The 20,361-nt window shown below is 38.2% G+C and overlaps 1 protein-coding gene across 2 annotated transcripts in view; it reads left to right on the top strand.

Moving 5' to 3' along the window:
* The window catches only part of CDKAL1 (CDK5 regulatory subunit associated protein 1 like 1), a 707,863-nt gene that overhangs the window by 578,725 nt on the left and 108,777 nt on the right, over window positions 1–20,361 (top strand). For both annotated transcript variants that reach the window (XM_001098819.5, XM_078001348.1), the window contains exon 13: window positions 3,673–3,735. In XM_001098819.5, the coding sequence (XP_001098819.2) occupies window positions 3,673–3,735 (63 nt within the window). The remainder of the gene's footprint in view (window positions 1–3,672; window positions 3,736–20,361) is intronic.

Genomic DNA, 20,361 nt, shown 5'->3' with positions numbered 1-20,361 from the left:
GTCAGGGATAGAGATTCTAGATCAGGGGTGGTTACCTTTCTCTATAAAGGGCCATATAGTAAGGACTTTAGGATTTGTGGCTGCATTTCAATAAAACTTTTTAAAAAAAAATAAAAACAGGCAGCAGGTCGGATTGGCTACAGGTCCATAGTTTGCCAACCCCTGTTCTGGATTCCAGAAGATACTCCACTGTTGTGTGACTGATCTCAGAGGAAGAATAGCAGTGGTTTTCAGTTAACTGGGTGGATGCCTATAACCTTCAATATGCCAAGACTTCACAGTATTTGTATATAATAAATTTGTTGTCAGAAAAGGCATTGTTTCTTTACTGGGTCTTTGAGGCTAATATGCATAGTGTTATTTAGTTATCCTCCATTTATTTCCCAAAATTGAGGTACTTAGGATAAAAAGCATGTATAAGTGTTAGCCATCAAAGTAAAATCAAAACCTACATTAGGTCACACGAAACAACTTCTGAATATTCCTTTTCCACCTGCCAATGCAAGCTGGTCACTCAGCCGTTTCTGATAAGCCTCAGTTCTTGGGGCACCTCCTAAGTTTAATACTGATATGCTACCTATTTTATTTTATCTAGCATAATTTCCTTTCTGAAAATATTTTCCCCAGTGTTTTATATCAAGTCTCTTAACAAAGGAAGTGTTAGTCTCCATCATTTTTCTTCTGATTGAAGTATAAGCCAAGAACTGTTTCACCGAATAAGTGGGCATATGCAAAGAAAAGAAAAAATTATAAGCTAATGAAATTTTGATGGGCAAATGACCTGTTCAAAGCAGATTCCAAGGCTCACAGAACTAACATTTCATTAGCCACAGGAACTGTTTCCAGTTATCTTACTGATACATTTTTGCTCTCCAGGGGAAAGGAGTGTTAAATTACTTTAGAATTTGGTGGTCAGAAGCACTGCTCAGAGGTGGAGAGAGAAGGCAGGAATTTTGACTGAGCTGCAGGAGAGATGACTTTTCAGTGGGTGTCAGATGGTAGCAACAAGGCCAGGTGATTTGAAGGACTGCCACTGGAATTGTGACTTCAAAGACAGCTCTGAAATAGGGAAACTGATCTACAAGGAAACTCATACTATGAGTATGCACAAATGATTTTATTTACAAGGTGCTTATTAATATCGGGTCCAACTGCTTAACTAAGGAGATGCAGAAGATTATGTAGAGCTAGGCAGGGGTCTGCGGCACTGGGGAGGTATGATAGCTGTGTCCTTGAGGACACTAGAGGAGGTAGAAGATACTTCCCTAGAACACAGGATAGCAGTCTAGGATTCATTCACAAGTGATGACAGAAGCAGTCTCCTGGCAGTTGGAATAACATCAGAGTAGAAACAGAAGCAAGACAGGGGCAATGTTAAGGACCAACAGACCACCTGTGTGACAGAATTTCAAGATGTGGTTGTGGGCTAACCTATGATGGACAAGAAATAAATTCTGTTATTGCCAGCTAGGAAAATGTTCAATATCTGTTCTAAAAACATTGATTGCCTCTGTAAATTTAGAAACATTCTAACCTTTAAATGGAAGAGAGAAATTCTTGAGAATTACCAACTTAAGCTGAGATCCCTTCTCTCATTCACTGTTGCTGAGGGGGACAAATTGGTGCAATGTTTGTGGGGAGGAGGCAATTTGACTTTACCTGTTAAGGTAATACATGTGTGTATTGTCTGATCCTGAAACTGGATTTCCATAATTTATTATTTTTAAATACACTCAGGCTGGCAAAGATGTTTGTGCAAAGATTATGATTATATTAAAAAACTGAAATGAATTACAGAAAAGTTTGCATTTGTAAAGTTTTTGGATGTCAAAAACTTTGAAAAACTCCCTTTAGAGAATTGCTGATCTGTACGTACAATCAAGGAAGTTTTGCCAGGACAAATTGTGTAGTGGAAAAAGTAAATTTCAGAACAATGTATAGTCTTCCTTCCATAACTGCAAGTTCCACATCTGTGGATTCAACAAACAGGGCATCAAAAATATTTAGAAAAATTAAAAAGAACAGCCAGGCTTGGTGTGTCGCACCTGTGATCCCAGGTAGAGGCTGAGGCAAAAGGAGCACTTGAGCCCAGGAGCTCAAGGCTGCAGTGAGCGATGATCGTACCGCTGTACTGCAGCCTGGGCCACAGCGTGAGATCCTGTCTCTAAATAATAACGATAATAAGGGTACAATTTAAAATAATACACATAAAATACAGTATAACAACTATTTACATAGTATTTACATTGTATGAGATATTCTAAGCAATCTAGAGATGACTTAAAGCGTACAAGAGGATGTGTATAGGTTACATGCAAATTCTGCATTATTTGATATAAGGGGCTTGAGCATCAGTGGATTTTGGTATCTACGGGGAGTACTAAGGGATAGCTGTACATAGAATAATCTCTTTTCTTTGAAAGCAGTGGTAATCTGTGTGTGTGTGTGTGCGTGCGCGCATGCGTGTATGCATAGAAGATTCAGACCCGTACACAAATTGCTCATGGTGGTTATGGGGCAGGGATCACAGTGGATGAGGAAAAAGCCACTTTTATATTAACTAATTGGCTGTAGTAAGAAAACGTCTTACTTCTTGCTTGCCACAGACACACCCAGGAGCAGGGGATGGAGAGGGGACTCATGTAATGCCTGGGTTCAGCTTAAGAAGAGCATGTCATTAGAAGTGAAAAGAGCCTTCTCTTTTTTTGGGGGGTGGGGGATGGAGTCTCCCTCTGTCACCCGGGCTGGAGTGCCGTGATACAATATTGGCTCACTGCAACCTCTGCCTCCCAAGTTCAAGTGATTCTCCTGCCTCAGCCTCCTGAGTAATTTGGATTACAGACATCCACCACCACACCTGGCTAATTTTTTTGGTAATTTTAGTAGAGACTGGGTTTCTCCATGTTGGCCAGGCTGATCTTGAACTCCTGGCCTCAAGCGATCCGCCCACTTCGGCCTCCCAAAGTGCTAGGATTACAAGCATGAGGCACCATGCTTGGCCAAAAGAACCTTCTCTTCATAACTAATCTATGAGGCTTATGTGTCATCATTACAGATATTAAGAGTTATATGCCTGTATAACTCATACATTCTTTTATTCATTAACTTAGCCAATATTTATTGAGTACCTACTGTGTGTAAAACACCATGCAAGGTACCTAGGCTATATAGCAGTGACACAATAAAGGTATCCTCACAGCTGCAAGCTCAAGCAGACAGACCCAAGCCATAACCAGGAAGCCTGAAGGAGGCGTATCGTTTAAATGAATGAATGTCTGTGCCCAATTCTGAGTAACAGCAGTTGGTATTACAATGAAAATAGAAGTGCCTGTGTATTAAATTTTCTTTCTTTTTCAGTTTTTTCTTCATTTTAGTCTTAGATATCTATTTTATGTATTTTCAAATACAGTTTTTGATGATGATTAGTGTTTTAGTTATGAAATCTTCTAGGAAGAGGTCACCTGGTTGTTCTGTAACAATGACCCACATAACCGTAAAGTGACTTTGGTTTTTAATTGCATCCCTGTGTCTCCTCAGCCTCCACAAAAGAAGAATCTCTAAAAAAATAAACAATATCTTTATATATGTAGATAGAGATATATACACACGTATATTTTTTATCTGCTGTCAACTGAATTGTTTGTATGTTGTTTTTGTTTTTTCTTTTCACAGAAAAAGCAAAGGACAAAAGATCTTTCTCGGGTATTTCATTCTTACAGTCCATATAATCACAAGGTAAGAGAAGCATGTTAATAGCATATTAAGTATTAAAGTCTTTCCGAATGTATAGTACAATTTTCACCAAGATACGGTGATTATGAAATACACTTGCCAATTACATTTATATTTCAATTTAAATTTTTTAGCTCTTTATCCCTTTTAAAGAAAACAGAAATGTTATATTTCTGAACTATAATAATTATATTTTATTCACATTGAAATCTAGTTATATATTGGCACTGAAATCTCAAAGACAGTGAAAAGATACATTTTGGGGTATATTTTGTTTGGTTAGTTTTTGTGTTTTCTCTCTGAACACTGTACTGGAGGAACTTAGGTTTCGGATTGGTAAAGATATTTGAAATGCTGACTGCAAAACTTGATTCTTCATTGCTCCTGATAGATTATTTTTCTAAATAAAAATCCTAATAAAAATTAGTACCTAGCATTATATCTGAAATATCTACTGCCTAGAGCTTTGCTACACAGAAAATGACCAAATAACATAACGACCCCCATGTACCCCTCCCACAGCTTCATAGATTCATAGTCAGTCTTGTTTCATTTATACCCTACATTCTCCATCCCTCATATTTGAAGAATTCCTAGACATCTTTTCACTTGTAAGTATTTTACAATATATTTGTAAAAGATAAGGACTCTTTTAAAAAGAAAAAATATGTAGCCATTTTTAAGAAAATGCTTAACACCACATCTTCATGGGGAAATAGATTACAAGGTTTCTGAGACTTGCGCAAAACTTCTAAACCATGTAAGATTCCAGTAAATCTGTTAATTCGAGGTGATTTCAGAAGCAAACAAAAAATGTGCACAGTTGAAATGCTAATATAAACTTAAATCTTTATCTATGAATTTACAGGGAGACATGTGGTAGGGATTTTTTAACTAGCCAAAATAAGTAGTGTGAAAACTACTTTCCTCGGTTGAAAATACAGAGATGTCTGGATTCAGGAGGGAAAAATTGTGCCAGTTCATAGAAGTTGAAAAGAATTTGAAACACTAGCTTCTAGTGTTTCTATAGTGACCAATTGACTTAAGCAGCAAAAACTTGTAAAAGAGATGTTTATGCTTCATGTGACCATGGTGATATGTAATACTAAAAATTATCTCATTCCAAGTTACATTTTTCAAGCTAAATCAATCACATTGCAGAATGCAGCAATTTGTTTGAAAGAGATTGAGAGAGCCAATAGTGTCTGACAATGCACACAGAAGGAGCAGGCTGATAAGTAATACAACAGCAAAAGGAATGAGATTGGCCAGATTTCTGAAGGTAACATTGCATTTTTTTTTTTTTTAGATGAAGCCACTTAATGAACATAAGTGCAGCAGTGGCTAAAGTTAACATTTAACAACAACCAAAAAAAGGCAATGGCAAATCACAGGTTTTGCCTGGCTTGTCTAGATTTCGCCCACTTCTAACATTTTTAAATTCTCAGTTAAGGGAAATTCCATTCTTTTATTAGAACTCTTAATGGAACCTAGCCATTTGCAGCTTCTACCAGCTTCCTCTTCATATCCTTTGTGGCATTGTATCAAAGTCACCTCAGATTATTTTGGCTTCCCTTCATTCCTCTACAACTTAGTCATCAGGCAGTGAGGAATTGAATCTAAATGCTTGATGGAGTTCCTTTTGATCTTTAAGATTGGTAATAAATTATTGTAAATAGCTAGACTGCTTGATGAGTGCCTTTTGAAGCTCCTAAGTTTTGGCCTGTTGGCATTCTGTTTTATTCTGGATGTACAGTAGTGAAGGAAAATGGAAAAGTTTTATTCCAGGCAGCTCCTGGCCCCCTTAGTAGCCTCTACCTACTCTTCTAAGCTCCATCCAGGCAAATCTAACCATGTTACTTTTAATCTTGTCTCTCATTGGTTGGAATGTCCACAAAGACTAGAACCATAGGGATAAAGTAACATGCACTATTTTCCCAATCTGAGAATGTTACTATTTTTCCTCCCATAAATTAATAGAGGGTTGTGTTTAAACTTATTTTGTCATTTTAATTACCCACTTATATTCAAGCAAATTGGTTTTGTAGGCAGATAGGTTTTAGTGTAAAATGTTTTACAAGATGTGGTTAAAGTTGGTTTAGACATCTCATGCTCAGTGAGATTTCTGTAGTGATCTTTATGAAAATATATACATATATTGTCAGTGGAAGCTTTTATGAAATACAACATCAGTTGTCTGGGATTTGCTTTAATGCAGGCTGATGCATTGGCTTATGCCGGTAATCCCAGCACTCTGGGAGTCTGAAGCTGAAGGATCGCTTGAGCCCAGAAGTTTGAGACCAGCCTGAGCAACATTGTGAAACTCTGTCTCTATTAAAAAAAAAAAAATTAAAAATTAGCCAGGCATGGTGTTGCACACCTGTAGTCCTAGCCACCGGGGTAGGTTTAGGCAGGAGAATCACTTGAGCCCTGGATTTCGAGTTACAGTGAGCTATGACTGCACCACTTTACTCCAGCCTGGGCAACAGAGCAAGACCCCATCTCTAAAAGAATATATATATATATATTTTAATAATTTTGAAGAGCAGAGTGGATAGGGTACAATAAAATAAGATTGGCCACGTATTGGTGATTATCAAAACTAAATGATATTGGGGGGGTGTTCATTATTTTATTCTGCATTTTTCTATATGATTGAAATGTTCCATAATAAAAAGATCCAGAAAGTAAAATAAACTATGGTCTGCTCCTGGAAGTGAATGCTGTGATGGTTTGTCTCTCTAGCTATATTCATTTTAATGTTCATTTTCCCCTTGACATAAGTTTCTGCCAAAAAAAGGATAGTCAGCATTTTAGTGGATTCATCATGCTGAGTAAACTCAGAAATGCAACTCCTATCCCAAAGTTGGCATAATTTCCTGGGGTTTCATCCCAAATTACAGTGGGTCACTGAAATGATAGCCTTGCCTACTAGAAACTGTTAAAACAGTTGTAATTACAAAGGGTAGTTAGTGCAACCATTTTGTTCTCAGTGAGTCAGTTGTATTTGCTTTTCTTTCCTGCCCCCAACCAAGATTGCTCCTGCCTGACCCCAGACACAGGAAAGTCACCAGGTTAAACAAACGTGTTGTTTGAGTGAGCCCAGGTGCATTTCTTAATCATACCCCAAAGCCATTGTTTAGGTTGTAAATGGTGAGTTGGTTTTCTCTTAAATGCTGTTGCAAAAAGCAAATAAAGCTCAGAGCAAAATGTGTACCCAGAATAAGGCTTAGAAAATACTTTATTTCTTGCACTAAGAAATGTTACCTGAGACTAGAAGAATTTCATTTTTGTTTGTTGTCTCTGGTTCCATGTCCATTTCTTAAGTCGTTTTCAGGAATTCTTATAATAAATAAAGACTCATACAAAAGGGCTTGACAAAAGTTAATTCCCATTTATCTGTCCTTCTAAAAGAGAACATTAGTAAAGGGAATCCAAACTAGCGGATAATCTGGTTATATTTTATGCATTATGTTATTTCCTTTGTCATTTTAATAAGCAGGTAATAAACATAACTTGTATTACAGTTTCTGAAAACACACCATACTAAGTACGAAGGAGGGTTACAGGGCCAGAGAGCTTCCAGGTCACAAAAAGTCCAACCTGGAGTTGATTTTTTTTTTCTTTTGATGAATCACAGATATGTTAGAGTAGGCTATAATTAGAACACTTTTTTTAAAACCATGCAAATTAGCATGGGCTATGTGACCTTGGCCTGAAGAAGACATTTCTCTGCACATAAAAAAAATGTCTTCCTGTTTCTTTCTCTCTTTCTTTTTTGTTAGACTTTATCAGAATTATGTGTTTAGGGGGAAATCTAGGTTTATTAGCCAAACACACGTTTATAATCTGCTAATGTGAAAAGTTATTCTAAAAAATTGAAATGCTTAGAAGGAAAATGTTCTTATTTACATCTACAGTGGTTTTTAACATCTGCAAAGTTAGTTTCTAAACACAGTTAATCTGCATGAATTAATGCGTACTCCACCACTAAAAGTGAGTCTTTAACAGGTAGTCACTATTTTTCTGTATTTTGTGAAGTGGGCTTCTTGTTTTCTTTTAGTGGCTTGTTATATTAATAATTTTTCTGCATATACAAGTCAGTGGACACACTTGAGAAGAAACATTGTTGTCTAGCTCCTGTGTTGGTGAAGTGGGCTTTTCTTTTTTTTTTTTTTTTTTGATAACTCTCATTATTTAATTACTTTTCTACGTATGTATGCATGTATCAACTGAACTAGAAGCAAATTCATATGTCATTAAATATGTATGTGTTTATGTGCTTGATAAGTTAGCCTGTGAGTAGAAAGAAAACTAACTATAGCACTTTTCTCCTCCAGAGCATGTTTTGTGCAGCAATCTCACCTTTTTAAAACAGCTCAGAATCTCTACAAAAGCCTATCTGGGCCCAGATTGTTAAAATTATTGTGTAATTCTCCTCACCCACCTCATTACTTCTTCAGTCCCTCATCCACAAACAGTTCAATCTTTTTTTTAAAACAAATCAGTTCAAACTGATGCCTGGTTTCCCAAAACACAGTCAACACTAATAGCAGGTAAAATGAGGGTGGTTATTGCTTCAAGAATTCAGAGCTCTAGTAAGAAGTGACAGGATCCTAAATGAGAGCAAGGACAGGCCATAAAAACCGTAAGTCATTAACAGAGGAACTCCAAAAGTACAGCTGCCCAAGACCACTTAATTTAGACCCAGATACCCCCATATATTTCAGTAGTCTTAGGGTAAACTAATTGGGATCAGTTTACATTTAGAAACAGATGTTTTGTTTAAAAATAGAATTTTTAGAAACTGGTATTTTAGGAATAACTTTTACTTACCTTGAAAAGTCTCAGGAACGGCTGCTTCTTAATGAGGTAGGGTAAATGAAGTATTACTACGGAGAGTGGTTGAATAAAAGAAATAATAGGCTAAACATGGTGGCTCATGCCTATAATCTCAGCACTTTAGGAGGCCGAGGCAGTAGGACCACTTGAGGCCAGGAGTTTGAGACCAGTCTGGGCAATAGCAAGACCCCATCTCCACAAAAAATGTGGGTTTTTTTGTTTTTGTTTTGTTTTGTTCTGTTTTGTTTTGTTTTAGATGGAGTTTCACTCTTGTCATCCAGGCTACAGTGTGGTGGCATGATATCAGCTCACTGCAACCTCTGCCTCCCGGGTTCAAGCAATTCTCCTGCCTCAGCCTACCCGGCTAACTTTTTATATTTTTAGTAGAGATGGGATTTCACCATGTTAGCCAGGCTGGTCTCGAACTCCTGACCTCAGGTGATCCACCCGCTTCGGCCTCCCAAAGCGCTGGGATTACAGGCATGAGCCACTGTGCCTGGCCAAAAAATGTTTTAAAAAGAAAATTAGCCATGTGTGGTAGTGTGTGCCTGTAGTCCCAGGTACTTGGGAGGCTGAGACAGGAGGATCTCTTGAGCCCAGGCAGTACAGACTGCAGTGAACCATGATTGCACCACTGCACTCCAGTGTGGGCAACAGAGCAAGAGCCCATATATAAAAGAAAAAGAAAAAAAAAAAAGCAGTGAAAGAATGGTTGAGTAAGTGTTGATGGCTGAGTAAGGGACAAAAAAAAAGTGTTTGAGATAAAAGATGAGGAAAGTAGAATCATTATCACCCCAAATTATTTACTTAAATAATTAGATGCTATAAAATATTAGTCTTTGAGATTTTTATTATATTTTTATCTTAAAGAAAGACTGGGTATGGTGGCTCATCCCTGTAATCCCAGTACTTTGGGAGGCTGTGGTGGGAGATTCATTTGAACCTAGGAGTTTGAGACCAGCCTGGACGACATAAGGAGACACCTGTCTCTACAACAAATTTAAAAATTAGCCAGGTGTGGTGGCATGTGCCTGTGTTTCCAGCTACTCAGGAGGCTGAAGTGAGAGGATCAGATGGCTTGAGCCCAGGATTTCGAGACTGCAGAGAGTTGTGATCGCACCACTGCACTCCAGCCTCAATGACAGAGCAAGACATTGTCTCTAAAAAAGAAAAAAGAAAAGATAAAAGACTGCTCTAGGCATAACTTGAGTGGGATAATTTTAAGTAGTGTATCAGTACAATGAATTTTTAATGGTAGTATTAAATATATAAAAAATATTGACATATATTTCAATAATCACACTTCCTATGACTACCTTAAGAACTGTTGTTAATTCATATCTGCTAGTGTACAGGGAATTCACATCTACTAGAGTACAGTAAACTATTATATAATAAAAATGTAAAATATTTTCTATAGCTTTGGGCAGAGGCATATAGCAAAAATTTATATCAAAAGCCTTGGGTTATACTACCATCCCTTCTTCCCTGAAAGACTAGGAGTCTCTGTGGCATCAAGCTTCTTAAATGTGTAAAAGGGACAGTTTCATTTCAGATGTCACTTATTGATTTACATTTCTCTGTTAATCAGATTTATCTAGTGATTTAAGATTACAAAAGTCACTTCACCCAGCTCTTTTTGTTTGAAGAATAATGGCCATTTGACTCCATCCTGAGAGCCACGGTATTGTCAAGCCTTCATTATCTCCTGTGCTTTGAATAGCATAATGTAGCAACAGAGTGCTTTGAGTTGTTTTTCTAGAGAGAGAGATGTGGGTTTGGATTATTGCCTGCTGGCCCTGTTGAGCTTTGAGCTATCTGCTGTCTGGAAATAGCAAATTCAGTTTTTAATGGATCCGGCACTCTATGATAGCCAGGTTTTCATGGCACATGCAGATAAAGAAACAAGTTATTGATTTGGCATGTTTATGCCATGCTTAAAACAGTTCTCTGCAGCAGATTGTCCAAAGCCATTTGTGCACTTAACTCTATTTCTCATCTTTGGCAAAAACAAAAAAGTGTTTAAAAAGTAATTTTAGGGATGTTGTTAAATATCAGGAACAATTGAATAAATGTCTAGTTGATGAGATTCCCTATTGTTTTATTGATACGTGTCCTTATACGAAAACCATGCTCAGGGTATGCCCTTGAAACACAGGGAAGTCAGTACCTCAATAAGTGTTAAATCCATTTCCTCATCCTCACTCTAAAGCCAAATGAACGACCCAGCCTTGAAATACGGACATACTGGAGCGCTCTTTAGGTGTAAAATCTGTGCTTTTGTTTATTAAAGTATCTTCCCTCTCAAGCTGACCATAGAGTTGTTGCCAAAGATGCAGACATAGCTGAGCTGTTTCCTGCTTCAGCAGAGGGTAACCCTAGCCCTTCCTTGCATCCTCATCAATGCCAACCTAATCTGAAGGCATTTTTCTCATTTTTAACCCTCATCAGCTTGTGATTTGAGTAGCAGATTATGTTTAACAATTATACCTATACATTTTTAGCCTAATTTTGATATCATACCTGTATATGTTTCCCTTTGCCTTTTTAACTTGGCATTATTCTAACAATTAAGCATTATTTTTTACATATGAGTTTACTTTGTTTTCTTACTGTAATTGCAGAGATGGGTAGAATGGAGGTATTTACAAATGGCAGGAATTTGATGCTCTTAAGATGATATATCCAGAGACCCATCGATGCCAGAATTTTGCTCAGCTGATTACCCTGAGGATTGACAAAAAGATTGAAATCTGAGTAGACTTTTATTATGATGATTAATTTGTAATAAAGCAACCATTTAAAGCACACCATGTAACCAGCAGTATTCTCACAGCTTTACCTATGCATATAACTCATTTATCTTTATACCAACACTCTAAGGTGAATATGCTGGTAAATTACAGAGCAGTCTAGCTCTGGAGTCCGTGCTCATCACTTCTAGGCTTCAAGTAGCTGAAAATCGTGTCAAATGCTCTAATGAACAATGGATTGACAATCACAACTTAAGCTCAAGGTCAAAGTGAGCCTTCCTCCACTGCCTTTCTTTCCCTTACCCCAAAGCTAAACCTAAGTAGGTAAACTATCTAGAAATAAAGATGTGGCTGGGCATGGTGTTGCAAGCCTGTAGTCCCTGCTACTAGGTAGGCTGAGGCGGGAGGATCTCTTGAGCCCAGGAGTTCGAGACTATAATGCTCAATGATCGTGCCTGTGAATAGCCAGTGCAGTCCAGCCGGGGAAACATAGAAAGATCCTATCTCTCTCTCTAAAAAAAAAAAAAAATAAGAAGAAAAAGAAACGAAAAAACAGAAATAGAGGTGTGAGAAGGAATAAGAAGAGACAGAAGATAGACCTAGGCAGGAGGAAAGCGTTGAGGACTCCATTAAATGATTGCCCAGTAAAGTAGACAATAAAGCAGTCAAGTTTATCCTAAAAATGCCACCCACCCTCACCTCCACTCTTCCCCAGCCTGATTAATTCAGCATCAGCACTGGGGCAAAGGAAACATGATTTAAGCCAGGCCTTAGGGCTCATACCACACAAGGACTAGCAGGTGGCTGGTAGGCCCTGTTGAGCACTGGGTTTCTAATAGAATCCTGTCCAGCTTGCTTTTCTCCCTGACACCCCTCCCATGAGGAGTAGAGTTGAGGCAGTTTGGCAGCACAGTGGTCCCAGCCAAATGATTGAAGTGTTTTAGGACCAACACTACAAGGGATATTCCAAGCCAGAGAAATAGGCTTAGCCAGAGCCTAAAAACCTAAAACATAGAAAAATTGAAAAGAAAATCAGCTAAAGTGATGATACATGGAGATGGGAAAATGGCAGCAGGGCAAGAGAGAAGAGACAGGATGCCATCCTGTTCAGTTGATCTGGACACTAGCCTGCATTTGTGACTGCCTTTTATGGACAGGTGGGGTCATAGTACAGAGATTGGAAAATTTCCCAGGTCATCATTTAAGAATACCCTGCTTAGAAGCATATTCTCTCCCCTGCACGTCCCTATCCAAGAACTCCCAGGAATATCAGTAATAGGGAAAAGGCAACATTTCATGATGAAATCCTTTGCTAACATTCAGTATAAAAGTATTAATGAATTCATCAATAAGTCTACATAGGTATGGCAGTTACTGTATTTTCAGATTGTTTACCATACCTAAAAGTATCTGTGTTTCAACTGTCATTGGTTATATACTTCCTCTATGAAATTCACTAACATAAGGAAGAAACTAGCAAAGGGACAAAGAGGAACGTCACTGTGCCAAGAGCCAGAGTACTTCCCATCCATCCCGGGGCTGCTCACCTCCTGTTCTGCCACCAGTTGCCCTGGGTGTGTCCTTGGTTATCAGTCTTTGCACCCAGTTAAGATGTATCCCCATTCTCTTTCTCTCTTGACGATGTCAGGGTCTTGATACATACCCTGCCCCATCAACTCTTTCTGGTTTTTTTCCTGTATCTCCCCACCAGTGTGCGCTTACTAACCTTTCTCATCCCCATCCAGAGGACAAACTTGGCTGGCACACCATCTACTTGATATATAAGACCTGTTACATGCCAGAGTTAGCAAATAAAAACAAAGGACACCCCCTTAAATTCAAATTTCAGTAAATTGTGTGTGTTTGTTTTTTTTAGAATATGCCATGCAATATGTAGGACATATTTATCCTAAAAATTCATTCATTGCAGAGCGCAGTTGGCTCTCGCCTATAATCCCAGGACTTTGGGAGGCCAAGGTGGGCAAATCTGTTGAACCCAGAAGTTTGAGACCACCTTGGGCAACATGGCAAAATCCCATCTCTACCAAAAAAAAAAGCTACAAAATCAGCTGGGTGTGGTGGTGGGCGCCTGTAGCTCCTTGGGAGGCTAAGGTGGGAGGATGGCTTAACCCCAAGAGCTGGTGGTTGTAGTGAGCTGCGACTACACCACTGCACTCCAGCCTGGGCAACAGAGAGAGACCGCTGTCTCAAAAGAATTTATTCATTATTTATCTGAAATTTATATGCAGCTGTGTGCCCTATTTTTAGCTGGAAACCCTAGTTGCATGAGCATTATACATTCCACTTGGGCAAATTGAGGCTCGAAAGACAAACAGCACCCACAACGGAATGAAACACAAAATGATGGTAAAACTTCCCCTTCGTTTACTACAAAGGACCTGAGGAAGTTTTTTCCTATTCCTAATCCTATCCTTGTATATAATGCACCTGGTCTCCCCATCAAAGGCTAACACATGTGTCAGATACAGTTTTTCAAACTTATTAGTTCATTTAGGAAGAAAAAGGTTTCATTTGACTTTGGTTCCCTCAAATATGTTGACAAAGTTTTAACCTGGGGAACCTGTTTGGAAAATTGTTCAGAAGGCACAATGAAAAATTAAATTTAAAAGTGTCCATACTATATTTTCCAGGAAGAAGAATTTTCCAATTTCTCCCTACCCCCAGGAGGTACACTTTGTTTCTCTGTAACACATTTTATCATAAAATATAATTAATAACTTATTTGTAGCTGAAGTTATTTATGTTGAGATGTACTGAGAAACATTAATGCTGCTGAGGCTTCAAACAAGGAACATAGGCATCCACTAGAGAAGTGAGGAGGCTATTACTGCTTTTTCCTCCTTTTGCTTCGCTGCTCATGTTTGAAGACTGTCGAGGGTCCTATGATTGGTAGTTTGGACTGATGCTGTTTGCCGACTGGGCTCCCCAGGCCTGCCTTTGTCTTCCTCAGCAATATTTTTAACAGCAGCTGAAAGGCCACTCTCAGATGATTACCAGCCTTCAACACAGATTCAGGGTTGCACAAAACCATTTCCAGATTTCTGTTTACAAAGAATAGTGAGATGAAAGTATTTCCATGGGCCAATAATTTATTCTCACTGGGGTTTTCGTGTAAGATTAAGAAGACATGATTACAGTTAGCATTTATTGCACTTTTAAACGTATACATTAACACTCTTGAAATTGGGAAACTAGAGAATTTTAGCATCTGGAAAGAAAGTAAGTCAACCAGCTTCTCCTAATGATTGTTAATATTTTCCATTATTCAACACTCTGCCTTTGGGTGCCTTTAAGAACTCCAGGGGCATTTTAAATGCACATGTGTCAAATAAAAATAAAGGAATTTTAAAGACTCAACTTTGTTTGAATTTAGCTATCGTTATGTGGTAGACACATGGGTAAGAAAGGAGACTATTCCACTTTTAATTACATTAAAGTGTAACAACAATCCAGCTACAATGCTTAAAACAGAAATCTCTAATTCATTTAGGCTTTGTGGGTGGCGGTGGGGGGGTGTCTTTTTAAAGCTGCTTATTTGTATCTTTATTATTTACTTTTTATTTCTTATGGACACTTTCATTTCTAACTTAAAAGTTTCATTGGATGTAGCTGATGTTTTTAGGATTTGCCTCGCTCCCTCTCCCACTCCTCCCGACCATCTTCCCCTCCTCTGCTCCTTTCCTCCTCTCCCTTCCTCTTTCTTCCTGTTGAGAACTCCATTTCCCTGGTTTACTTTCTGTTAGAAAGTATGAATCAATGAAATTTGCTAATACTTGCCTTAGAGGGTTGTCATAAGGATTCAGTGGAAAGTATCTAGAATAGCATCTAGCACACAGTAAGTGCTCAATAAATGACTATGATTCTTATAGTAAAATTATACTTTCTAAAATATCAGCTCTGCCACTAGTACTCATCACATGGTATATGTTCAATAAATAACTGGTTATTTTAATGTGAAGTTACAATTACTAGAACTTAGTAGGGATTTTGTCTATTTTGTTCACTGTTTCCTCAACACCCAAAGCAGTTCTTGACATGTAGGAAGTGCTCTGTAAATATCTGTCGATTGGAGGAATTAATATGTTTTCTCTTCTGAAACTTCAGCAGAGTGTGTGTAGAAATCTTCATTCTTCCTGATGGTTACAGTGGCCATGGATTTTGTTGCTTTCAGTTTCTCCTTCCGTATTTGTTGATGATTTTCTTATACCATTCTTTATACTTACATTTTCTTAGTATCCCACCTACTTTTGCATTTCCCCACATAATTTCTTAGGGATTCTTGCTTTTTTCCCTCTGTTGTGAGCTTGGGCTCTTCAACATGGTGCATTTGGGTACTTCTTTCTCTTCTATTGGAGACAGTCATGTGAAAACTCAATACTAGGTTCAATCCTAGGTTTATCCATTCTCCCTGGTAAGAGTCTTACACTATAGAGCTGGGAAGGCCCCTAGAGCTCATGGAGTCCCACTGCCCTACTCCATCCCTCCTCTGTTGTTCAGGGAAGAAAGGCTTTTTTGTCCTGTTGATTTAATACTCACCCTTCAGGACCCAGTTTAATTTCACCTTCTTTGCCTCTTTTCTGATACATACAGAGGATTGCTCTCACCTCTTGCTGCCACTCTGACTTGTATATACCTTTATTATTTGACTTTGTGAGCTCATAGAATTCAGTTCCATTTAACAAACATTTGAGGTTTTTCCTGGGAGGCAGGCAGAATAACTAGAGTAAGATGCTTACAATCCATTGGGGCGGGGGCCCCATCTCCCCACTGCCAGGGGAAGACCTTGAATTATGGACTGGAATTGAATGTGTTATATGTATGAAGTATATTTTACTATTCTTTGAAGCTGGGTACTATAACTATACAAGGCACTTACCCATCATCCCACAGCAAATACGGGGCTAAAATCCAGTCTTTTAATTCCCAGTTTTGTGCTCTGTCTTTGCAAAAATTAATACAGTTGGAATGTCCCAGTAGTAATAACCACAGCTGTGGGAGTATGACCTAAGTAAGCTTACTCTTGGTTTTAATTATAAATTAAGTAATGCATGCACTTAATACCCTATTCAAAGAAATTCTCCCTTTGTAACCTTATCCCAGAGACCTCCGTTTTCTTCTCCAGAGGCAGCCACTGTTGCTGGTTTTGTATATATGCTTCTAGAGTTATTTTATGCATACACAAATACATACCTTCATGTAAATGTCAGTATGTGTTTTTATATAGATACATGCTTTTTAAAAATTTAAATATTAACATACTAGAAAGTCTTCTGTTTCTTTTTTCAGTTTACAGTGTATCTTGGAGATAATTTCAAACAGTACACAAAGAGCTGCTTCATTCTTTGTTTAAAAAAAGCTGTATATATTATATATCAGTTATTCACCATATTATTTAACTAGACTCTTACTGGTGGATCTTTGAGTGGTATCTGATGTTTTTGATCTTACAGTGCTGTGCAGTGTGTAATCTTACAAACATGTCATCTCATTCATGTATAACTGTTACCTGTAGGATAAATTCCTAGAAGTGAATATCTAGATATTAGGTGTGTACATATTAAATCATGATAGATATTGGCCGAGACCCACTCAGCAAGATGTTCCAGTGTACGTGCCCATCAACAAGGTAAGAGAGCGCTTGTTTCCCCACACCTCCACTATACACCATGTCAACTAACTTTTAAAATCTTTCCCTATTAGGAAAACAAAGATAACTTCTTGTAGTTTTAATTTGTATTTCTCTCATGAATGGTGGTCACTCGTTTATTAGAAATAGCCACAAAAACAGAGTGATTTGGTCTTTGATTTTAAACTTTTAAAATCCACATTTCAAAATTTCTGACTCTTCCACGTGCAAGCTAGATGATGTTGGCAAGATTCTTAAGTTCTCTTTGCCTTGGTTTTCTCCTCCGTAAAATGAGAATACTTCATTCCATAGACTCTAAGCCATTATTAAGTCTTACTAACTGTAAAACTCGCCATTAATTTTACATAACACTAAGAAAAAAATGCCCATTACAACAGTGTCTTAAATTGAGAAATGCTAAAATATAAAATAATGTGCATCTTAGAATCGATGAAATTTGCTAATACTTGCCTTAGAAGGTCATCATAGGGATTAAATGGAAAGCGCACACAGTAAGTACTCAATAAATGACTATTCTTGCAGTAAAGTTGTAGTTTCTAGAATGTCAGCTCTACCACTAGTACTCACCACATGGTATATGTTCAATAAATAACTGGTTATTTTAATGTGAAATTATAGTTATTAGAATGTAAGTAGGAATTTTGTCTATTTTGTTCAATGTTGTTTTTTTCTCCAACGCCAAAGCAGTTCTTGACATGTGGGAGGTGCTCTGTAAATATCTGTTGATTGAAAGAATTAATATGTTTCCTCTTCTAAAACTTCAGCAGAGTGTGTATACAGATCTTCATTCTTCCTAACAGCTGCAGTGGTCGTGGGCTTTGGGGTTATGTGGTCTTTACCTCTGCCACCCTGTCCCCCATACACATCAAAACCTCTAGACCTTATCACAAACCACCTGATTTCATTTTAAAAATAACTAAGCCCTGTGGAGCTCAGTGTAAACATTTAAAAACTTTTATTAATAAAACCAAAAACTTTGAATTGAAAGAGTTCTTCAGAATATTGTTGATATTTTATCCAAACAAGAGTCAAAATGTTTTTACATAATCCGTACAGGATCCTAATAAGAATTTGGCAAGATTTGTGGAAGTCCTGCATTTTAGAATTTGCATTTTTAAAATATATTGCACTGTCTGTACAAATCATGTGGTCTTGGACTATTGTTATTCAGTATATATTTCCACTACAGAAAGTATAAAGAAATAAAGCCTTCTTTTTGAAGTACCACATTTTATTTTGTTTTTTAATGGAATATGAGCTCATAGGAGTTTTTTCCTTTATCTCAACTATAAGAGTATGGGCTTTAAGAAAGTCTTTATTACTTCATAGAGTCTATATCCTTTTTGCTTTTCTCTTTGAATTTCAGACTTTTCTCACATTAGACTACTTGGTTTTATAGACTTTGGTTAGTTTGGTCGTAGATAGCTGAATATTTCCATATTGCATAAATCTCTCTGTTTTCGACCTTTGATAATGTAGGATGTAATACTGATTTGTTTCTGTATTTTATTTATTTATTCATTTAGAGAGAAGATCATACACTGTTGTCCAGGCTAGAGTACAGTGCCACAATGATATAGCTCACTGCAGCCTCGAACTCCTGGGTTTAAGCAGTCCCCCCACATCAGCCTTCCTAGTAGCTGGGATATAGGCACACACTACCATCCCCAGTTAGGTTTTTTTTTGTTTTTTTGTTTGTTTGTTTGTTTTTTGGTAGGAGGAGGGTCTTGGTATGTTGCTGAGGCTGGTCTCGAACTACTGGCCTTGAGTGATCCTCCCACCTTGACCCTTCAAAATTAAAAGGATTACAGGCATGAGCCACCTCTCCCGGCTGTATTTAATTGCTTTAAAAAGAGGAGATAGGAAATACATTATGTGTTTTTATGAATATTTGTATGTGTATATATATGTGTGTGTATATAGATAGATGTGCATGCTGTATAAAATATGAACTCTGGCTGGTTTCAAGACTAGCTGGGATGACTTAATTCTCCACAGATAGCCCAGGTTTTCTGGCTAATATTATTTTCCCCACCTTATAAATGTCTTTAAAACTCTGAACGGTGGCTGGGCACAGCATTGGCATACCTGTAATCCCAGCACTTTGAGAGGCTGAGGCAGGTGGATCACTTGAGGCCAGGAGTTGGAGACCAGCTTGGCCAACATGGTAAAACCCCATCTCTACAAAAAATAGAAAAATTAGCCAGGTGTGGTGGTGCACACCTGTAGTCCCAGCTACTCAGGAAGCTAAGATAGAAGGATCACTTGAGCCTGGGAGGCGGAGTTTACAGTGAGCCAAGAATGCAACACTGCACTTCAGCCTGGGCAACAGAGCGAAACTCCATCCCAAAACAGTAAAAAAAAAAAAAAAAACCGGAAAACTCTGAAGGGCTTTGAGTGTACTCCAAATTAAGTGTGGATATTGGTACCTCAAGTTTAGCTGATCGGGCTTGAGTCAGAGTCTTGTTAAAAACTCAGCCTGGCCGGGCGCGGTGGCTCAAGCCTGTAATCCCAGCACTTTGGGAGGCCGAGACGGGCGGATCACGAGGTCAGGAGATCGAGACCATCCTGGCTAACACGGTGAAACCCCGTCTCTACTAAAAATACAAGAAAATTAGCGGGGCGAGGTGGCGGGCGCCTGTAGTCCCAGCTACTTGGGAGGCTGAGGCAGGAGAATGGCGTGAACCCGGGCGGGGCGGAGCTTGCAGTGAGCCGAGATCGCGCCACTGCACTCCAGCCTGGGGCACGGAGCAAGACTCCGTCTCAAAAAAAAAAAAAAAAAAAAAAAAACTCAGCCTGTCTTTTACAGTACAACCTGGTCCTGCTTTGAGGCCCTGTGTCCAGGAACTGAACCTGTACTTGCGTGAGCATCTCCACGTGGGTGAAGTTCACTCCCACATGTTATAACAAGTCCACTTTTATCACAGACCTGTTTTTGATGTGTTTATATGATTTTACAGTCACTAACCTTTCACTTACTTGAAAAAGATAAGGTCCAAACCTGAAAATTTGCTCTGAAAATTTGAGGCAAACCTATTATCTCCTGTACTATCACAGTCTGCACTAGGGCTTAGAACAACAGATTTAAATTGCTACCCAGCTATCACTAAATTAGTGCCCCGAAGGTCAGTAGCTGCGAACACTTCCCACACTTCCCGTCTTATGAATACCTTTCTAGGACTGATTAGTGATTCAGCTTTCTCTTTTTGTACTTGGTAGCTTTAAACATTCACTAGTTCTCACTTCAGTTGTAACATGCACATGTTCTCATTTTAAACAAAGCCAAATGGGTTTTAAATCCATAATCATTTTCAAATCGAGTATTCATGATAAATTTTGAATATGTAATAGATATGTACTTAAAAC

The sequence above is a fragment of the Macaca mulatta genome, chromosome 4 (genome assembly GCF_049350105.2).
Source record: "Macaca mulatta isolate MMU2019108-1 chromosome 4, T2T-MMU8v2.0, whole genome shotgun sequence".
In the NCBI taxonomy this organism is placed as follows: Eukaryota; Metazoa; Chordata; class Mammalia; order Primates; family Cercopithecidae; genus Macaca; species Macaca mulatta.
Note: the sequence above shows the minus strand (reverse complement) of the source record. Positions and strands in the feature narration are given on the sequence as shown.